This window comes from Vidua macroura, chromosome 30 (assembly GCF_024509145.1).
Source record: "Vidua macroura isolate BioBank_ID:100142 chromosome 30, ASM2450914v1, whole genome shotgun sequence".
Classification (NCBI taxonomy): Eukaryota; Metazoa; Chordata; class Aves; order Passeriformes; family Viduidae; genus Vidua; species Vidua macroura.
The window spans coordinates 808,356-826,947 of NC_071600.1; the positions used below are offsets into that span (position 1 = coordinate 808,356).

Consider the following 18,592-nt stretch of genomic DNA (forward strand, 5'->3'; position numbering starts at 1 on the left):
TGGCCAAATCCCTCCATCTTAGAACTTCTGACCCCCATGTAAAAAACTCAGACCCCTCTGTACAAGGCCTAAACCCCCCTGTACAGCACTCAAAAATCCTTCCTTTCACTTTGTGACTACTTCTATTATAACATCTAAACTTTTGTGATTTCTTGTTCTTCCGGCAAGGTTGGTAAATTGTTCCATGGGTCAAATTCAAAACCACAGGGGTTCCCGGGTGCCTGCCAGGGTCTCAGATGCTTCTGACCTGGACCCGGAACATCCAAGAGTGTCTGAGGGACAGTGTGACATCATAGGGGCAGTGTGGCATCATAGAGATAGCTGTGTGACATCACAAGGGTAGTGTGACATCATAGGGGCTGTATGACATCACAGAGTGGGCTGTGTGACGTCACAGAGATGGCTATGTAACATCACAGTAATGGTTGTGTGACATCACAGTGATGGCTGTATGACATCACAGGCCTGTGTGACATCACAGAGATGGCTCTATGACATCACAGGGACAGTGTGACATCATAGGGGCAGTGTGACATCACAGAGATAGCTGTGTGACGTCACAATGGCAGTGTGACATCACAGGGGCAGTATGACATCACAGAGTGGGCTGTGTGACATCACAGAGATGGCTCTGTGACATCACAGGGACAGTGTGACATCATAGGGGCAGTGTGACATCACAGAGATAGCTGTGTGATGTCACAATGGCAGTGTGACATCATATGGCAGTATGACATCACAGAGTGGGCTGTGTGACGTCACAGAGATGGCAATGTGACATCACAGGGACATTGTGACATCATAGGGGCAGTGTGACATCACAGAGATAGCTGTGTGACGTCACAAAGGCAGTGTGACATCATAGGGACTGTATGACATCACAGAGATGGCTATGTGACATCACAGCGATGGTTGTGTGACATCACAGGGGCTGTGTGACATCACAGGGGCTGTGTGAGGTCACTGGGGAGGTCACTCCACCCCAGCCCCCCCTCACAGTTCCCCCAGAGAAGTCCAATGCTGCTCGTGCACAGCGGGGTCCCCTGTCCCCCCGGGTCCCCCCGCCCCCGGCGCCGCAGCCTCCCCCAGAGGATGTTCCACGAGATCGACCCCAGAGCCTGACACGGGGACGGGGGACGGGGCCGTGGGGGTGGGACAGGGGGACAGGGACCCCCCGGCAGTGTCCCCGTGTCCCCCAGGGCCAGAGCCTGGGCCAGGGCTCCTTCACCCTGTTACCAACGAGGGCTTGAGAGCGCTGAAAAAATCCCCAGCAAGGGAGCAGCAAAAAACAGATTTAATATTAAGCGACAGCACGGCAAAGTTCCTTGGCAAGAGTCACTCTGCTCCTGACTGGACACTTCAGGCACAGCAAGGAAACAAAGCAACAACAAAACCAAACCGAATCCAGGCAATCAAACGTGAAATGAACCGAGGACTGGGGCTGTCCTTCCTGTGAATAAGAACTGTCCTTCTAGACCAGGTGCCAATGGCCAGAATTGGGGTTTCACCTCCAACATTGCCTGTTGTGACAGTCTCTAGGAGATTGTTGGCTGGAAACATTTCATGTGTGGGGAGGAAGGGGCAGGTCCAGCCTTGCCCTGCCCTGGAACCCCAGCCCTGCCCTGCCCTGGAACCCCAATCCCCCCAGAGCCTCTATCCCAGCCCAGCAGTGGCTGCCAGTCCCTGGCACAGCACAGGCAATGCTCCACAGCCACCTCTGGAGCCCCAGCCCAGCTCCTGAGTGACCAAATGACCCCAAGTCCCACCTGGGGAAAGGGCCCAGGAAGAACAAGGGGTATTTAAGGCTGAGCACAAGGCAAGCACACATCTTGACCCTACCTCCTCTTGGAATTTCCATCTGAACACTGCTGGAATCCAGGAGATGGTAGCTCTGTGTGTGCTTCTCTAAAATTTTTTTTTCCTATCTTTCTGTCTTCTACTTCCATCCACTTGCAAATATTGATTAATTTAAAATTGAACAGGCATAGAGTTTGTGAAGTTGAATGGGCCAAGTTAATGCATTGAAAACTGTGTTTTGTTGACTGAATGTCCTATTAAACCTTTTGCCAAAGTTGCTCTGATTTTCTAAAGTTCCCAGTAAAGGCTGTTTTGTTGTTTGGAGCTCCTGAGAATCCCTTGTGGGTGTTTCTCTAGTGCATCCAACACAGAGTACACAAACAATTGTAATTTCTTATAAATGTTTCCTTGAGAGAATTGTCTGGGGGATGGGGGTCAGGGCTTGTGTGTCCTGCTTGGCACAGCCCAGGCAGGGCTTTCACAGCCCCATCCCACACTCCATTTCCCAGCTGGAGCCGCTGGTGCCTCTGAGTTCTGCTGCCCCAGCCCCAGGGACGCTCTCCTTGTCTGCCCATTCCCCCACGGTCTCTGGGCAGGGATGGCCTCAGTGGGGACTGCTGACATCCTCAGCACCTTGGAGGCTGCTGCTGAATTTTACTGCCCCAGAGGCTTCTCCAGCCTTCAGCTCTTCAGTTCAGGAATTCAGTGCCTCAGGGCTTATTAACATTCAGAAAACCTTAACAAGCCAAGCCTCTGGGAATAATTTAAGTTTTCAAATCTTTTGTGGTTAATTAGAAAGATTTCAGAAGCCTATTGCAAGTGAATACACTATATTTAAAAAGACAGTGAGAAAGATTTTTTAAGTCCTGTATAGTTTTTTTTTTTTTACTGTTAATACATCGATGTGTGCAATCTCCAATTGACACTAAATCCAAGTACCTCCTCATGCAGTTGGAATAGATATAAAAATCAAGACCCTTCATGGCTGACAATCAATCAGACTCTGTCCCTACCCCCACCCCACCATTGCCCCCATCCAAGCCCTGGCACTCAGAGCAGCCTTGTGCAAATCTGAGCTCCCTCCAGCCCAGGCTGCACCTGCAGCTTTCAGCTCCTTGGCTCCAACTCCCACCTGCTTTCCCTGGAGAAGGAGCTGCCCCAGACACAGAGGGATGTTCATTTCTAGTCAGCCAACAAAGCGAAGGGAAGGCACAGCTCGATCAAAAGTCATTCTTCTCCCTGGCTGTGCCCAGCCCCTGATCCCCACAGCCTGTCCTGTTTCCTTCATCCCTGCATTGCCAGGGACTTTCTGGGACAAGGCAGCTCTGCTCTGGGGATGGAGGGAGCTCCAGGTGCCACCACTGGAGTGGGAACCACAACTCATCAGGTTTGTGTCCTTTGGGGGTCAGGAACTGGTGAGACTCAGAGGCACAGAAAGTTTCTCTTCATGGCCAACAGACCACAGTTGAACAGGACACAATTTAATAACCATCACATTCTTTCCTGAGCTATGTGCAAGAGGAACAGTTTTAGACGAAGACATAAGAAAAGGCAATTCTGTGATAGATATAAACAGAATAAAATATAATTCATATTTATTTGAACTTCAGAAAGATTGGGCCACTCCCTGACTTTCAAAGCATGAAACCAGTCCATTGAGGGACACTGGAATGAGCAGAAAGCATCTGGAGGAGGAAGTCTAGGTGCAATGGGAAATATATAGATCCACCTGGTCTAAATAAAGAGATGTCCTTAGACACAGCCATTTAAAAAGGAGAGCAGAAAATACCTGAAAGAAGAGGGAGAGGAAATAATAAACAGGATACTAATGACACAAGTAGATGTGAAGATCAGTCTTTCTTCTCCTGCAATCAGTACACTTCCACGAAATTCCCGTCCCTAGAGGGAAAACTTTGCCATTTCTTTAAAGTACTTAAGTGACACAGGTAATAAAAATGTGCCTGTATACTAATAAAATAAGAGGTATTAAAACCTGTGCCCCTTTGCAAGCAGACATCAGCTGTGTGCCCATGAACAGGCAGTGCCACTTGTGCCCTGAGGTGCCCAGCTGGGATTGGACCTCTCAGAGAGGAGCTGAGGGAGAGCAGAGCACCTTGCAAGCTGCAGGTCCCTGCCAGCCCCGCAGGGCTCCTGTGCCATCAACATCTGCTCTGCTCCAGGCTGAAACAGGGCCCAGCACGGTGCCGGGATCATCCGAGAGCTGAGGTGTGTGCTGGAATTCCATGCCCTCGCCATGGCGCAGCAGCCCTGCATTTCCCTGCTCCAGCCTTGGTCTCCAGCACAGCCATGGAGGCTCTTTGGGCTCCTGAGTGTTCCTGCAGTCCCCAAGGGCAGCTGAGCTCTGCCTTTGGCACAGTCAGCCCTGGCCAGTGCAGGCCACGCTCAGCAATTCCTTGTCTGTGCCCGGCCTTGCTGCCAGCCCCGGCAGCGGCTGCGTGGCCCCTTGGTGGCCCTGTGCTGGCCCAGCCATGGTGCCACAGCCCCTGTGCAGGCCCAGCCCAGGACAGGAGCATTGCGGCTGGGAACGGCCCCTGTGCCGTGGTGCCCACGGCAGCCTTGGGGGCTCTGTGCCCCATGGCCTCCCTGCTGGGCAGCCTCTGCCAGCTCCTGCCCAGCCCGTGGCACCTGTGGGGCTGCGCAGACAGCCCTGCCCCGGGCTCTGCCGGCCTCTGGGCCAGCAGAGAGGCCGGCCAGGGCTGGCCATGGCCGGGAACAGGCCCTGAGCCCCGCAGGAGGATGGAGCTGGGCCACAGCCAAAGTCAGCCCAGGCCAAAGCTGGGCTCAGCAGCCAGGGCTGCCAAGGGCTGGGGACCGAGGCTGGCGCTGACAAATGTCCTGGGCCCCCTCCCTGCTGTGTCCATGCCCCCAAGGGCACAGAGCAGCCTCCTCTCTCGGGCACTTGCCTGTTTTCAATGCCTTGCACAGGCGCTGGCCCTGCCCCACAAGGCCTGGGCTGAGTCCTGCCCCTGTACGCTCAGCCAGGCTGAGATGGACACTGCTGGTTTCTGGGCCAGGCTCTCGGAGCCCAGCCCAGCTCCCTGCAAGCTCTGCCAGCTGCCCTGAGCTCTGTGCAGCACCAAGGGCCTCTCCCCAGCACAGCCCAGCCGGCTCTGGCCCCACAGCTCTGCTCAGGCCAGGCTGCTCTGGCCACTGGCCCCACGGCCTCAGCCCCTGCCAAGGGCACAGCAGCAGCTGCAGCTCAGCCAGGACTCAGCCCCAGCCATGGGGGAAGGGGCTTGCCCAAGGCACAAGGAGCCTCCCTGGCTGCCCTGCTCCCCTCGGCCTCAGCTGCTGAGAGCTCTGCAGCCCCTGCTGCCATCCCATCTGCCCAGGCCAGCACAAGAGCCCCGGCCTTGGGGCCCTCCAGAGCTGCTCCTGCTCCAGGCCCAGGGCCCATCCCAGAGCTGGGGCAGCCACAAAGCTCTGCCCATTTCTGCTCATTGCTGCTCTGATGGGGATGCATCCTCAGCCCCTTGGAGGTTGCTGATGAATTTTCCTACTCCAGAGGCCTCTTCTTTCTTGAGCTCTTCAGTTCAGGAATTCAGTGACAAAATCTCATAAACAGTTGTTCAAATGCATGTAAATGAAAAGCTCTTGAGAATCACTGTAGTTTTCAATTCTTCTGTGGTTAATTAGACTGATTTCAGAAGTGTATTCAAAGGGAATAGACTCAATAAAAAATGCAGACAGAACTGTTTTGTCCTGTTTTCTTTTCCTGTTTATAGATGGAGATCTGCAATGTCCTATTGATATTGGCCCCCAGCACCTTCTAATGCAGTCTGAACAGATATGAAAATCAAGACCATCCATGGCTGACAATCAATAACACTTTGTCTCCACCTCCTCCCCACCATTTCCCTCATCCAAGCCCTGGCACTCATATGGATCAGGAATGGTGTGGCCAGTGTGATCAGTGCATTGATTCTTCCCCTGTGCTGGGCACTGCTTGGGCAGCACCTCGAGTGCTGTGTCCAGTTCTGGGCCCCCCAGTTTAGGAAGGACCTGGAGGGGCTGGAGCGTGTCCAGAGAAGGGCAACAAGGCTGGTGAGGGGTCTGGAGCACAAGTCCTGTGAGGAGCGGCTGAGGGAGCTGGGGTTGTTGATCCTGGAGAAGAGGAGGCTCAGGGGAGACAAGGCGGTGTCAGGACACAGGTTGGACTTGATGATTTCCAGGGTTTTTTCCAACCTTGCTGATTCTGGGATTCTCTGAAACCACCCTTGGAGCAGTTGCAGCAGGAGCCCTGGGCCTCCTCTTCAGAAGCTGCAGCAGCCCAGGTCCCTCAGCTTGTCCTCAGAGCCCCAAAGCCCATCCTGTCAGTCCTGCAGAGCCTCTGCAGCTCCTCCTCCTTGCCCAGAACAGGGAGCCCCACAGGCAGACACAGCAGCCCAGATGTGCCCCCCTGGCCTGGGCTGCCTCTGGCAAGGGAGCAGCACGAGGCACTGCAGGAGCCTGCAGACAATTCCTGCAGCACTTGTGGGATGATCCTGCTCCCCAAGGGACATTCCCATGGTGCCAAGGCAGGAACTGCAATGGGGAGTGGGGCCAGAGAGGAAAGGGCAAACAGGGATGGGCTGTGTGCAGGGGAGGGAACAGGGCTGGGCAATAGGAAGAAATCTGGACCAGGGAAGAATAAAGAAAGCAGAGGTGAAGCCAAGGAAATGCTCAGGGCAGTTTGGGGGTGGCTTCCAGGCAGCCCTGGCTCTGAGCAACAGCGTCTGCAGTGGGACAGGAAAGTCCCAGCTGATGGGAACAAACTTTCTGGCTGAGTGCAGAGGCCAGGACAAAGCTGAGTGCTTTCCCTGGCGTCCCCCAGCCCTTCCTGGCCCCAGGGGCTGATGGCATTTGTGCTGCCTCAGGTTCATGTCCCCACAGCACCAGCACGGGGGTGCTCCCGCCTGCTGTGTGCAATGCAAACAGGGGCTCCTGAGCCAGTGCTGCCGTGTCTGTGCCTGCAAGGATGCGGCACCTGTGTGAGCTGGGGGAGAGGCCAGGGCTGCAGAGGGGGGATGTTGTTGGCAGCTCCATGAGGACGCTCTGGGACGCTGCCCTGGGCTGTGCAGCGCACTGGGGATGGATCAGCCCCTGCTCTGCTGCTCCTTCCCGTCTCCCCCAGGGCCCTGGCAGAGCACCAGCCGTGCTGTTTGCCCCCAGCCTGCCCACGGCCAGCCTGGGGCTGCTGACGGGGGTTTTCTGTGCTGAGCATTGGCCTGGCCGTGTTCTTGAGAGAGCCTGGGCAAGGAGCCTGGAGCCCCCAGGCCCTGGCCTGAGGCGTCAGCGCTGCCCCAGCAGTGCCCATGGCCTGTCCCTGCTGCAGCCCCGGCACTGCCACCCCCAGGACTGTGCCCGGCCCCGAGAGCACTCAGGCCCTGCAGCAACACCAGGGCCACCAGGGCAGCGGGGCAGGGCCACGGGAGCAGCACTGGCAACACCAAGTGCTGCTGCTGCTGGGCACAGCTGCTGTGCCAGCACTGATCTGCCCCCAGCTCTGCACACAGACATTGCTGCTGCAGCTCCAGGGAAGGCAACAAAAGGGCATCTCTGCAGAAAACTTTGCTGGGAGATGCTTTTGTTCCTTTAAAGTCCCCAAGAGCGCAGCCCCTCATTGACACAGTCTGTGCCCATGGGGAAGCTGGAGAGAAACAAAATGAGAAATGGCATAAACAATGACATTTCCTTGGGGAGAAGATGAAAAAAGTAAAACAAAGGAAAAAACACCCACAATAAAGCAACAAGTATGAAAGATAACTTTTATTACAAGTGATTTGCAGAAATTGGCCAGCAGTTTAATGTTCCTGAAAGCATCCAGTCATCAGTCTCCTCACTGCAGCCTTGAGCTCCTGGTTCCTCAGGCTGTAGATGAGGGGGTTCAGGGCTGGAGGCACCACCGAGTACAGAACTGACAGGGCCAGATCCAGGGATGGGGAGGACATGGAGGGGGGCTTCAGGTAGGCAAACACAGCAGTGCTGAGGAACAGGGAGACCACGGCCAGGTGAGGGAGGCAGGTGGAAAAGGCTTTGTGCCGTCCCTGCTCAGAGGGGATCCTCAGCACGGCCCTGAAGATCTGCACATAGGAGAAAACCATGAACACAAAACAACCAAATACCAAACACACACTAACAGCAATGAGCCCCAGTTCCCTGAGGTGGGATTTGGAGCAGGAGAGCTTGAGCATCTGCGGCACCTCACAGAAGAACTGGCCCAGGGCATTGCCATGGCACAGGGGCAGGGAAAATGTATTGGCCGTGTGCATGAGAGCAGTGAGAAAGGCACTGGCCCAGGCAGCTGCTGCCATGTGGGCACAAGCTCTGCTGCCCAGGAGGGTCCCGTAGTGCAGGGGTTTGCAGCTGGACACGTAGCGGTCGTAGCACATGATGGTCAGGAGGGAATACTCCGCTGAGATGGAAAAGACGAAAAAAAAGACCTGTGCAGCACATGCTGTGTAGGAGATGGTGCTGGTGCCCCAGAGGGAATTGTGCATGGCTTTGGGGACAGTGGTGCAGATGGAGCCCAGGTGGCTGAGGGCCAGGTTGAGCAGGAAGAAGAACATGGGCGTGTGCAGGTGGTGGCCGCAGGCTACGGCGCTGATGATGAGGCCGTTGCCCAGGAGGGCAGCCAGGGAGATGCCCAGCAAGAGGCAGAAGTGCAGGAGCTGCAGCTGCCGCGTCTCTGCCAGTGCCAGCAGGAGGAAGTGGCTGATGGAGCTGCTGTTGGACATTTGCTGTGGCTGCACATGGGCACCTGTTCATGGAGAAAGGACAGTGAAGAGTTAGAGGAGATACCTGTAACCAAAATCAAACCATTTTCCATACACCCTCCCCTGGAACACACAGACACTGTCTTTAGTATTTTTGAGTTCTGGGGTTTTCTTTATATGCTTTCCTGTATCTCTGCTGGTATTCATGGATATCAGAAACCCTCAGCATTTCTGCTGCCCTCTGGGAGAACAGAGCAAATTCTGTGAGGCAAAGTGAGGAGTGGAGAGTGAGGGCAGGTGGTCTGTCATTCTGACCTGTTCACAGTTTCTCTGGGCTTTAACCTCTCTCAGGTGGAGCGTGAACACCTTCCCATGCTTCCCCTAAAATATCATGAGGTACAGCTGAGAGCAGATTGATGCACCACAGCCATCTCCATATTTGGATCCAAGGACTCACATTGCTCATTTCACCAAACCAGCAGCATTTTCAGTGTCACAACACCTCTGTCTTTCCCTATCAATCTGATAACTCAGAGATGCTCTAGGACAGGTTTGCACCCTGGATTGGAGCTCCCAGCTTGGACTGGAATCTCAGTGTATATCCTTGGATATAGGAAATTCTGGAGGCAGATCCCCAGTTTTGGCCATGGTACCAGGTTGAGATGGATGGTTTTTTCCCAAAAGAAAGAAAAGCACATGGTCCCAGTGTTTGAAAGGCAGATGAGAGGTCCCTGAGTGGCCAAGGCACCTTGTTAAGAGCTTTGCCTTCAAGGGCAGGAAGATCTTTTCCTGGCTGGGAACTGGAATTCCAGCCCCTGGGAGCGTGTGCCATGGATGCCAGAGGGGCATTCCCGAGGCTCCCAGGGTGCTGCTCCTGCCGTGCCTCCCCAGGAGCTGTGCAGGCCCAGGGGACAAGGTGCAGCAGCTGTGTTGGTTCTGCAGTGCCACAAGGGTCCCTGGTTCCATGAGTTTCCGCACTGCCAGCAGCGGTTCCTGGGTTCCCGTGGTGCCCTGCTGTGTCACCATGGATATTTGGTGGCATGAAGTTCCTCAGTGCCACAATGGCCTACCTGGCTCCATGAGCTCCCACAGTGTCCAAATGGCCTCCTTGGATGGGCAGTGTCACCATGGGCCATTGGCTCCATGCAGCCCCGCTGGGTCACCGTGGGCTCCTTGGTTCCATGAGGTTCTGGGGGTGTCTCCATGGTCTCCTTGGATCCACAGTGTCACAATGGACCACTGGATTCACGTGGCCCTGCTGTGTCACCATGGCCCCTTGCGTCCATGGGACCCCAGGGTAACAATTGACTCCTTGCTTCCATGTCACCCCCCCAGTGCCAAAATGGCCCCTTTGTTCCATGGGGAACACAAAAGAATTATAGAAACATTGAGCAAATCCTGCTCAACACAGCTGGGAACATCTGTTTGCATTCAAAAAAGAGCTTAAAGGTGAGGATGGCACCAGCAGCTTCCATCTGCTGCTGAGATCCAGGGAAAGGACAGGGACAGAGAATTCAGCTGGGAGACTCAGAGAATTCTGCTTCCAGAGATCATTTCTGGTCACACTGTCCCTTGTAGAAAGGTGACACCATTCCAGGCAGCCTGTACTGAGCAGGTGCTTCCTGAGTGGGGTTTGTTGTTCAGGAAACCTGCTCAGGCTTTTCCATTCTTTCCTTCCCAAGAGGAAAACTTCTCCTGGGCCTGCGTGCAGGCAGAGCCCTGAGGAGAGCAGGTGGGACACGGTGCAGTGGGCTGGGACATGGAGCTGCAGAGCTCAGGGACAAGGTTCTGCTGCGGGGCACAGGGATGTCAGTGCCAGGTGGGCCATGTCAGACGTGGTGAGGCTGGGGCTGAGGAGCAGCTTGTCCAAACAGGGTCAGCCCTCAAGGGGCTCATTCTTCTACATGCCCAGACCTCCTAAGGAGACATTCAGCATCAAGATCACCTGGGGAATGCTTCTGACAGCTCTTCTCTGAACTGGAAAATGAAAAAATACTCACTTGACTAAAGAAAAAAGGTCATGAGGGGCACTTTGAAATCTTTCTCTTTAACAGAACTCCAAACTGACTCCAATCAGTAGCACAAGCCCTGGAGACTTGAAGACCATTGAAGGAAGACAGAGAGCCCCCAAAGACTTTTTGTATTTTAATGAGCCCTACATTGGATTTGGGGCTGAATCCAGGACATTCAGGCACTGAGAGAAGGCTGAAGAAGCTGCTCAAGGAGTCAGAAGCAAAACTCCAAGTCCCTTGGAGCATCACTGGACCCCACTGAGGGCAGGGACTGCCAAAGGCTCCCCAGGGACTGGTGAGAGCAGATCCTTGAGGCCAGGACTGCAGGGAGCCAAAGGCTCAGAGCAGGGAACTGCAATGCTGAGCAAGGCCTGGGCTGGCTGGGGGAAGCAGAAAGGCCAAGCCCTGAGCCCAGCCTGGCACAGCAGGGCCTGTCCCTCACGGGTGGCTCGGGGCTGTTTGTAGGGCAGTGGGATGTGAGGGGCAGCAAGGACAAATGTCACAAACCTGTGTGACACTCCAGATCCTCATGGAACCAAGGGGCCGGTGTGACACTGTGGGAAGTTGTGGAACCAAGGGATCACTGTGGCACTGTTGGGGCCATGGAACCAAGGGGCCAGTGTGACACTCCGGGGCCTCATGGAAACAAGAGGCCATTGTGAGCCTGCAGGGCTGTAACACCCCAGAACACTGAAATGCTGGGGGGAAACAAAGGTTGCTTTACTTGAGTTTGGTGCACAGGAGAAACACCAACCAGATATTCTCAACATGGCCAGATGAAAGAATATTCTTGTTAGGAAGGGATCCACAAGGATCATCAAGTCCAGTTCTTAAGTGAATGGCCCATACAGGGATTGAACCCACAGCCTCAGTGATACCAGCACCATGCTCTAACCAACGGAGCTAAGAGGTCAAAATGGCACAAAATTTTACTGGCAAAATCTAAACAATCAAGAACTTGAGCAAAGGGTTTCACACAACATCCACTTCAACATAAACTTCTTATCATAGCATTAACTTCATTAACTTATACCATTTAACCTAAAAACCTTTAACCCTTAAGATGTTAAGTTACCCAAAATTGTTCCAGGTAAGTTGGATTAGAAACAGAAGAAATAGAGAACAACAGAAAGGCAGAAGATCTGTAGGAAGAGACACACACAGGCACCAACTGCTCAGGTTCCAGCGTCGCCAACAGAGGAACCCCAGGAGAAGGCAGGATCCAGACCATAGGCTGGCCTCGAGCTCCGGCTTTTAACCCTCTGGGGCCTCCATGGGCCCGCCCCTGGGGTGGGACTGCCAGCTGATTGTCCAATCAGAGTCAGGGTAGGCACTGCTGGCATGTGATTGATTGACAGCTCAGCCAATCAGAGCTGGGTTAGCACCACCCCTGCTGTGTGATTGATTGACAGCTGTGCCAGGCCAGGGCTGGGGCGGGGCTCTGTCCCACCACAAACCAAGGCCTGACCCGGCCCTGGCCCCACACGGGCATTCCGAGCATCCCAAGGGGTCTCGGGACATCGATCTCATCCAGCCTCTGACAGCGACCACGGTGACACTGGGGAACCTCATGGAGCCGTGGGTCAGTTGTGACAGTGGAGGTCCAAGGACACCATGGTGACACTGGGGAACCTCATGGAGCCGTGGGTCAGTGGTGACAGTGAGGGTCCAAGGACACCATGGTGACACTGGGGAACCTCATGGAGCCATGAGTCAGTGGTGACAGTGAGGGTCCAAGGACACCACGGTGACACTGCGGAACCTCATGGAACCAAGGGGCCATTGTGACACTGTGCTACCTCATGGATTCAAGGAGACCATTGTGGAACTCGGGGGAACCAAGGAACCAAGGGTCCGTGGTGACCTTGTGGAGCCGGCAGTGTCACAGAGGAGCCATTGTGACACATCAGGGCTTTGTGGAACCACAAAGCCATTGTGACATTGCAAGGCCTCGTGGAAGCACGGGGCCATTGTGACACTGCAGAAGCAAGGGGGACATTGTGACACTCCAGGGCCTCATGGAACCAAGGAGACCATTGTGACACTGAGGGGTCCCACGAAACCAAGGGAACATGGAACAGGTCTGTCTGGCTGGGGCTCCTGGGGGCCACCTCTCATCTGCCTTTCAAACACTGGGACAATGTGCATTTCTGTCTTATGGGAAAAACCATCCATCTCAACCAGGCACCCATGGCCAAAATTGGGCATCTGCCTCCAGAATTCCCTATATCCAAGGACAGCTCCCAGACAGAAGCTGCCAGGACTCACAAGTCTGGCTGGCCTTGGCTTCCTGAGGGCTGGCACTCATGTGCCTCTGAAGCACTGGGGCTCTGTGCTTTCCTTCCTAATAAAAAGAGCTCATCTTCCTGTCCAGGTGCCCATGGCCAAAATTGAGATTCCACCTCCAAAATTCCCTATATCCAAGGATAGCCCCTAGACAAAAGGCGTCAGGAAGGACAGGTCTGGCTGGCTTGGCCTAAGGGTGGCCACCTCTCATCTTTTTCCAGAACACTTGGACTTCACGCTTTTCTTTCCTGTACAAAAATCCATCCATCCTGACCAGGTGCTCATGGCCAAAATTGGGATTCCACCTTCAAAAGTCTGCACGTCCAGGGATTGCTCCCAAGTGAAATCAGCCAGGACAGAAAGATCTGGCTGCCCTTGGCCTCTTGGGGGCTGCCTCCCACCTGCTATCCAAACACTGGGGCTCGGTGCTTTCCTTCCTACGGTAAAGAACTGTTCTTCTTATCTACACAGTAATGGCCAAAACTGGGGTTCCACCTTTAAAATTCCCTATATCCAAAGGTTGCTCCCAGCCAAAATCTGTCAGTACCACCAAGTCTGGCTGGCCTTGGGCTCTGGTGGCTGCCCCTGCCACACTGGGGCTCGGTTCTTTCCTTCCCATGGAGATCCCTGTGACACTGTGGGGACCTCATGGAACCAAGGGGATCATTGTGGCACCACTGGAGCCCATGGAACCAAGGGGCCATGGTGACACAGCGGGGCTTCATGGACCCAGAGACCATCATGACTCTGTGGGGCCTGATGGAACCATGGAGACCATGAGGACCCTTCAGGGCCTCGTGTCACCAAGGGGACATTGTGACACCTCAGGGCCTCCTGGAAGCAAGGGACCATTGGGACACTGTGGGGCTCCATGGAACCGAGGGAACATGGAACAGGTCTGGCTGGCTTGGCCTCCCAGGGGCCACCTGACAGGTCTGGCTGATGTTGGAATGCCAAAGGCTGCCTCTCATCAGCTCCTGGGTACTGGGGCTCCGTGCTTTCCTTGATACGGGAAAGAACTGTCCCTCTTTTCAGATGCCCATTGCTAAAATTGGTACCCTCCCTAAAAAATGTCCTATTTTTAAGGGTAGCTCTCAGAAAACCTGCCAGCTCTGGCAGGCCTTGGCCTCTGGGGGTCACCTCTCATCTGCCCCTGAAACACTGGGGCTCTGCTCCTTCCTTACTATGGAAAAAAACCAACCGTCTTGCCAAGGGATCAAGGCCAAAATTCGAATTTGGCCTCCCAAATTCTGTATATCCAAGACTTGCTCCCAGACAAAAGCAATCAGGACAGAAAGGTCAGGCTGGCCCTGTCTTCAGGTGTTTTTCTTAGACTATGAGCTGAATGTTTTCTATTGCAAACACCTTGAAGAGCACCCAGAGATCTCCCAAGGTGGGATTCTGTGGCCTCAGGCACATGACCACTACATATGGACAAAGGAGCTCTGTGCTCTGTGCTGTTGTGGTGGTTTTGCATCACACAAGTGATGTCCTGAGAGAAACTTCTAGCAGTTTTCTCTGTGTCTGACAAAAAAACAATCAGTAATTAGCTTTGAGAGCCGACAATCTGTTAAACCACTAAGGAAACTGCACACGCCTCTGTGAAGACACAAGTTAAAGAGGAAGAAGCCGGGCTGGGTCTCTTTCCCTTCTGGCCAGCACAGAGGTGCCAAGGCCGGGCCAGCCCCCGTCTGGGCCGGGGCGGGCCGGGCGGCTCCTGCCGTGGGGCCGGGCCCCTTCCCAGGGAGCCCGCCAGGCCCCATCGGCTGCCGGGCAGGGGAGGGGAGGCCGCGGGGCCGAGGCCGGGCCGGGCCGTGGCTGCGCTTGCTGACATCTGGCCGCTGCCGAGCCCTGCCCCGCCGCCAGCCCGGGCCCAGCCAGGATCCGCCGGGCCCCAGGAGCAGCCCCGGGCCGGGCCGGCTCGGCCAAGCTTCTGCCGCCCTTGGGCTTGGCCCGCAACCAGCGGGCAGGGCCAGGAGAAGCCATCGGCCCCGGCCGTGCTGCTGCTCTGCTCTGGCCTGGCTGCTGAGATCCTGGCCCTGCCCCCAGCGCCGCCCAGCCTGACACAGCCCCAGCGCAGCCGCTGCACAAACCTCCATGGGAAAACAGCTCCGGCCGCAAGGACCCAGCCCGGCCGGGCTCACGCAACCATCTGCAGGCCCCGGCTCAGATATTGACTCTTCCCGTGCTTCCATCCTCCCTCCAGGGAGAGAAAAGGACAAAGTGCAGGCACACACAGGAGCAACGTGAAGACACCGAGGTCAGTGAAGAGGAAGTTGAGTCCCAGATGGGAGGGATGAGGAGATGCCTTGACCTTGGGGCTGAAATCCTCTGCTAAAGCTATTGAGAAGGATGGAATTGATACATCAGACTCTCTTTTTCCCTATAATGCTTTGAAAAGAATTTGTTCAGCAAAGGCCTCCATGCTAATGTAAGCAAATGTTGCAGTAGCTGTGATCCCATGAGAAGTTTGAACAATGAAAGGGAGCAGAGTGATGAGACCCTGTGCGCCCAGGGAGAGAAGAAGACGACCTCTGTTCCCAGAGATGAAGATGATTTCTGAAATAGATGAAGAGAACCTTTGTTCTTAAACAGCTCATCTGTAAACTAATATCCCATAAGCTGACATGGCCCCTAAACACAGCTGTGGGACAAGCGGTGAAAAAATGGGAGGGACTTCACAACTGCAGATTTTTCCAGGCAGCTGCTATTCGTGGAAATGAAAAGCCATGAGATAACTGTTTTCTTGTGGAGAAGTCGCCATAACATTAACAAGAGGAACTTCTCTCCCTAAGTGAACAGAAGAAAGACTATTCGAGAGGTGGCAAACTGACAGAAAATTTTAGGTTTTTTCTCTTTACATTGTCAGGTTGTATGAAGAGAGAAGGTGTTCTGAAAGTTTTGTTCTGATTCTTATTACTCTTTCTTTTAGTTACAGTTAATAAACTTTTCTTTATACCCTTTTAATGTTTTGAGCCCACTTTGCCTTTCTCCTAATCCTATCTCAGAGCAGGAAATGAGTAAGTATATTCTAGTGAGTGCACTGGTAATTAGCCAGCACTGAACCCACCACATTAATTGAGGCATTGGCCGAGAAATCTCAAATTGGCGAACCAAAATGACTACAGAAAACTTCCTGATGAACTGCCCCAGAAAAGATGGAAATCAAGGCAGAGCCATGGTTTGTCAGGACTTGCTTGATCCTAATGAGCCCCGTGGTGCATTTGGAGCTGAGCCCTGGAACCTCAGGGCCTGAGAGGAGATTGCAAAAACCTTTGCAGGAGTCAAAGGCAGAAGAAAAGCCCAAAGTGTCTCAAAGCATTAATGGGTCCCACTGAGGTCCATCCCCAACACAGGCTCCTCATGGACTCCTTGGAGGAGAGAACTGGAGGCCAGGATGGCACAAAAGCCTCTCAGAGACTTAAAATGGCCCAAAAACCTCTCAGTGTGCAAAGGAAACTCCAAAGTTCCTGAAAAACCTGGAGTATCTCAAAGTATTAATGAGCCCCACTGAGTGTCAGTACAAAGCTCTCAAGGGACTCGTTAAAGCAGATAATTGGGGCCATGATTGCACAAACCTCTCACAGAGTCTGTATCCAAAGGGAAACACCAAGTACCTTAAAAGAACTGAAGTACCTTGAAGCATTAATGAGCCCCACTGAGTGTTGTTGCTGACCAAGCCTCTCCAGGGACTAATTACAGCAGATAATTGGAGGCCATGATTGCAGAAAGCTCTCAGAGACTGCAAGGCAAAAGCCAAAGCCAAAGTCCTTTGAAAAACCTGCAGTGCCTGGGAGCATTGTGGAGTCCCCAGGGCCATTCCTGAGCAAGGCTCCCCAGGGACTCCTTCCAGCAGATCCTTGAGGCCACTGGGATGTGGGCTAGGGGGGGATGCTGAGGGCAGGACAAGGGGCTGACAGTGGCCAGCCTGGCTGGGGCTGTGCCAGGCAGCCCCAGGGCCTCAGGACAAGGTGTCTCCTGACAGCCCTTGGTGGCACAGACCCTGCTGTGCCCCAGGCCACCAAGACTTGGCTTCTCTTTGTCCCCACCTGTCATCAGTGCCTGCAGTTCTCTGCCCTGCCTGGGGCCTGGGGACACTTTCTCACTCGTGTCCCTCAGTGGGACCCATTAAAAGTCAAAGAAACTTTGGAATTGGATTCTGACTTGGAGTTCTGGAGAGGTTTCTGCAGCTCCCTCTCAGGGCCTGATGTTCAGGGCCTGAGCACAAAGCCCCAGAGGCTCATTCAAGTCCTTGTGCTGTGTCTGTGCTGCTGAGCTGGGCCGGGCTCCTGGCACAGAGGGTGATGCTGGTAAGCAAGCAGAGCTTCAAAAGCACATTTCTCTGGATGAGCAGCTCTTCTCCCAGCCCAGCAGGGCTGGGGCACTGCCTGCAGCCAGCGCGGGCACAGCCCAGAGGCACAGAGAGCTTCAATCAGTCAGGGCTGGGAAGGTGCTGAGAAGTGCCTGGGGCAGAATCACTGCCAGCCCTTGGCACAGGAACCTCTGGCTGCAGGACAATGCAGCTGCAGCTCCTGCAGTGATCTCCTCAAGCTGGAACATGCCAATGCCCACAGCCCCTGTGAGTACATTCTCTGATGGTCTCTTGTGCAGAGCAGCCAGGGGTGCCCAGGGCTGTCCTGCAGAGCAGGGTCCTGCAGCCCAGGGCGCTGCTGCCTGCCAGGGACTCTGCTGCCTGCCAGGGACAGCTCTCAGCCGGCCCGGGGAGCTGCTGCCAGCGCTGGCCAGAAGCTGTGGGGGGAAGGAGCCACCCTGAGCAGGGCAGGTGCTGCTGCTGAGAGCTGCTGGCTGGGGCAGGGCTGCTCCCAGCTCCAGACCAGCCTGGGCACAGCTCCGGAGGACACTTCCCAAAGAAGGTAAGCCTGGGATTGCTGTAAAGCTCAGGAGCTTTCCTGAGAGTGTTTTCAATTTCCTGCTTGGAGAAGGATGGGAATGTTGGGGTGGTGACAAAACGATTTTTGCTTTTGATACATTTTTATATTTTCATAGATCTATAAATTACTATTATATAGTTATAAAACTATAATCCTTACTTTACGCTATTAAACTTTTAATTAACCCTATTAAACTACTATTATATACTTTTATAACTATAATCCTTAATTAACTCTAGTACATGTCTTAACCTTTCTTTTAGATTTTCGATCAAGAACCTGTCTAAATACATTCCTGAAATACCGCATAGTCTTATTATCAGGAAGAGGACCAACAAGAAGAACATTTTGGTTTTGACCAGAATGTGAGCAGTCATAACAAAAAGTGGGGCAAAGAAGTCCTTGGACCTACTTCAATGTGTTGAGTTAGGGGTGTGTAACTGGGACAACTGAATCCCCTATTGGATGTTCCTGGTAAATATCCCAGTTAATCAACCTTTAGAAATTGTTGAAATCAGGAGCCAATTGAGCCTCATCCCCACTGGGACACCTGGAAGCTTCCAATAAAGGTCTGGTTTTTACTTTCCTATTCTAACAGTGTTGCAAGGGTGTTTTTGTTTTTTTTGGTTTTTTTTTTTTCCTCTTTTGTTCATAGACAACAGGGGGATGAGAGAAGCAGAACAGGAATTGTAATCCCAGAATGGCAGAATATTCTGAGTTGAAAGGGACACACAGGATCCTCAAAGGAATGTTTGAACATTTACAGAGACTCCAGAACTGTGACTTTGGGTGGTCAGTCTCTCTGCTGGCAGCCTCCCAAAGGGCCTTCAGCCACTGCTCAGCCCTGGACAGCAGCAGCATCACCCTGGCAGGGCCCAGCAGGGCTCTC

At 53.8% G+C, this 18,592-nt stretch overlaps 1 protein-coding gene and 2 pseudogenes across 1 annotated transcript; 1 reads left to right on the forward strand and 2 right to left on the reverse strand.

The window, feature by feature from the left end:
- LOC128820668 (uncharacterized) overlaps positions 1-18,592 on the reverse strand; it is a 1,438,581-nt pseudogene that overhangs the window by 229,425 nt on the left and 1,190,564 nt on the right.
- Positions 1-18,592, forward strand: part of LOC128820670 (zinc finger protein 850-like) — a 488,361-nt pseudogene that overhangs the window by 223,398 nt on the left and 246,371 nt on the right.
- On the reverse strand, positions 7,586-8,652 carry LOC128820731 (olfactory receptor 14J1-like). Its single transcript, XM_054001552.1, has one exon. The coding sequence runs from the start codon at positions 8,532-8,534 to the stop codon at positions 7,602-7,604; it is 933 nt and encodes a 310-aa protein (XP_053857527.1). The 5' UTR covers positions 8,535-8,652; the 3' UTR covers positions 7,586-7,601.

What these genes read in the sequence shown, in the direction of transcription:
- LOC128820731 (XM_054001552.1), bottom strand. Translation starts at nt 8,534, where the DNA reads ATGTCCAACAGCAGCTCCATCAGCCACTTCCTCCTGCTGGCACTGGCA.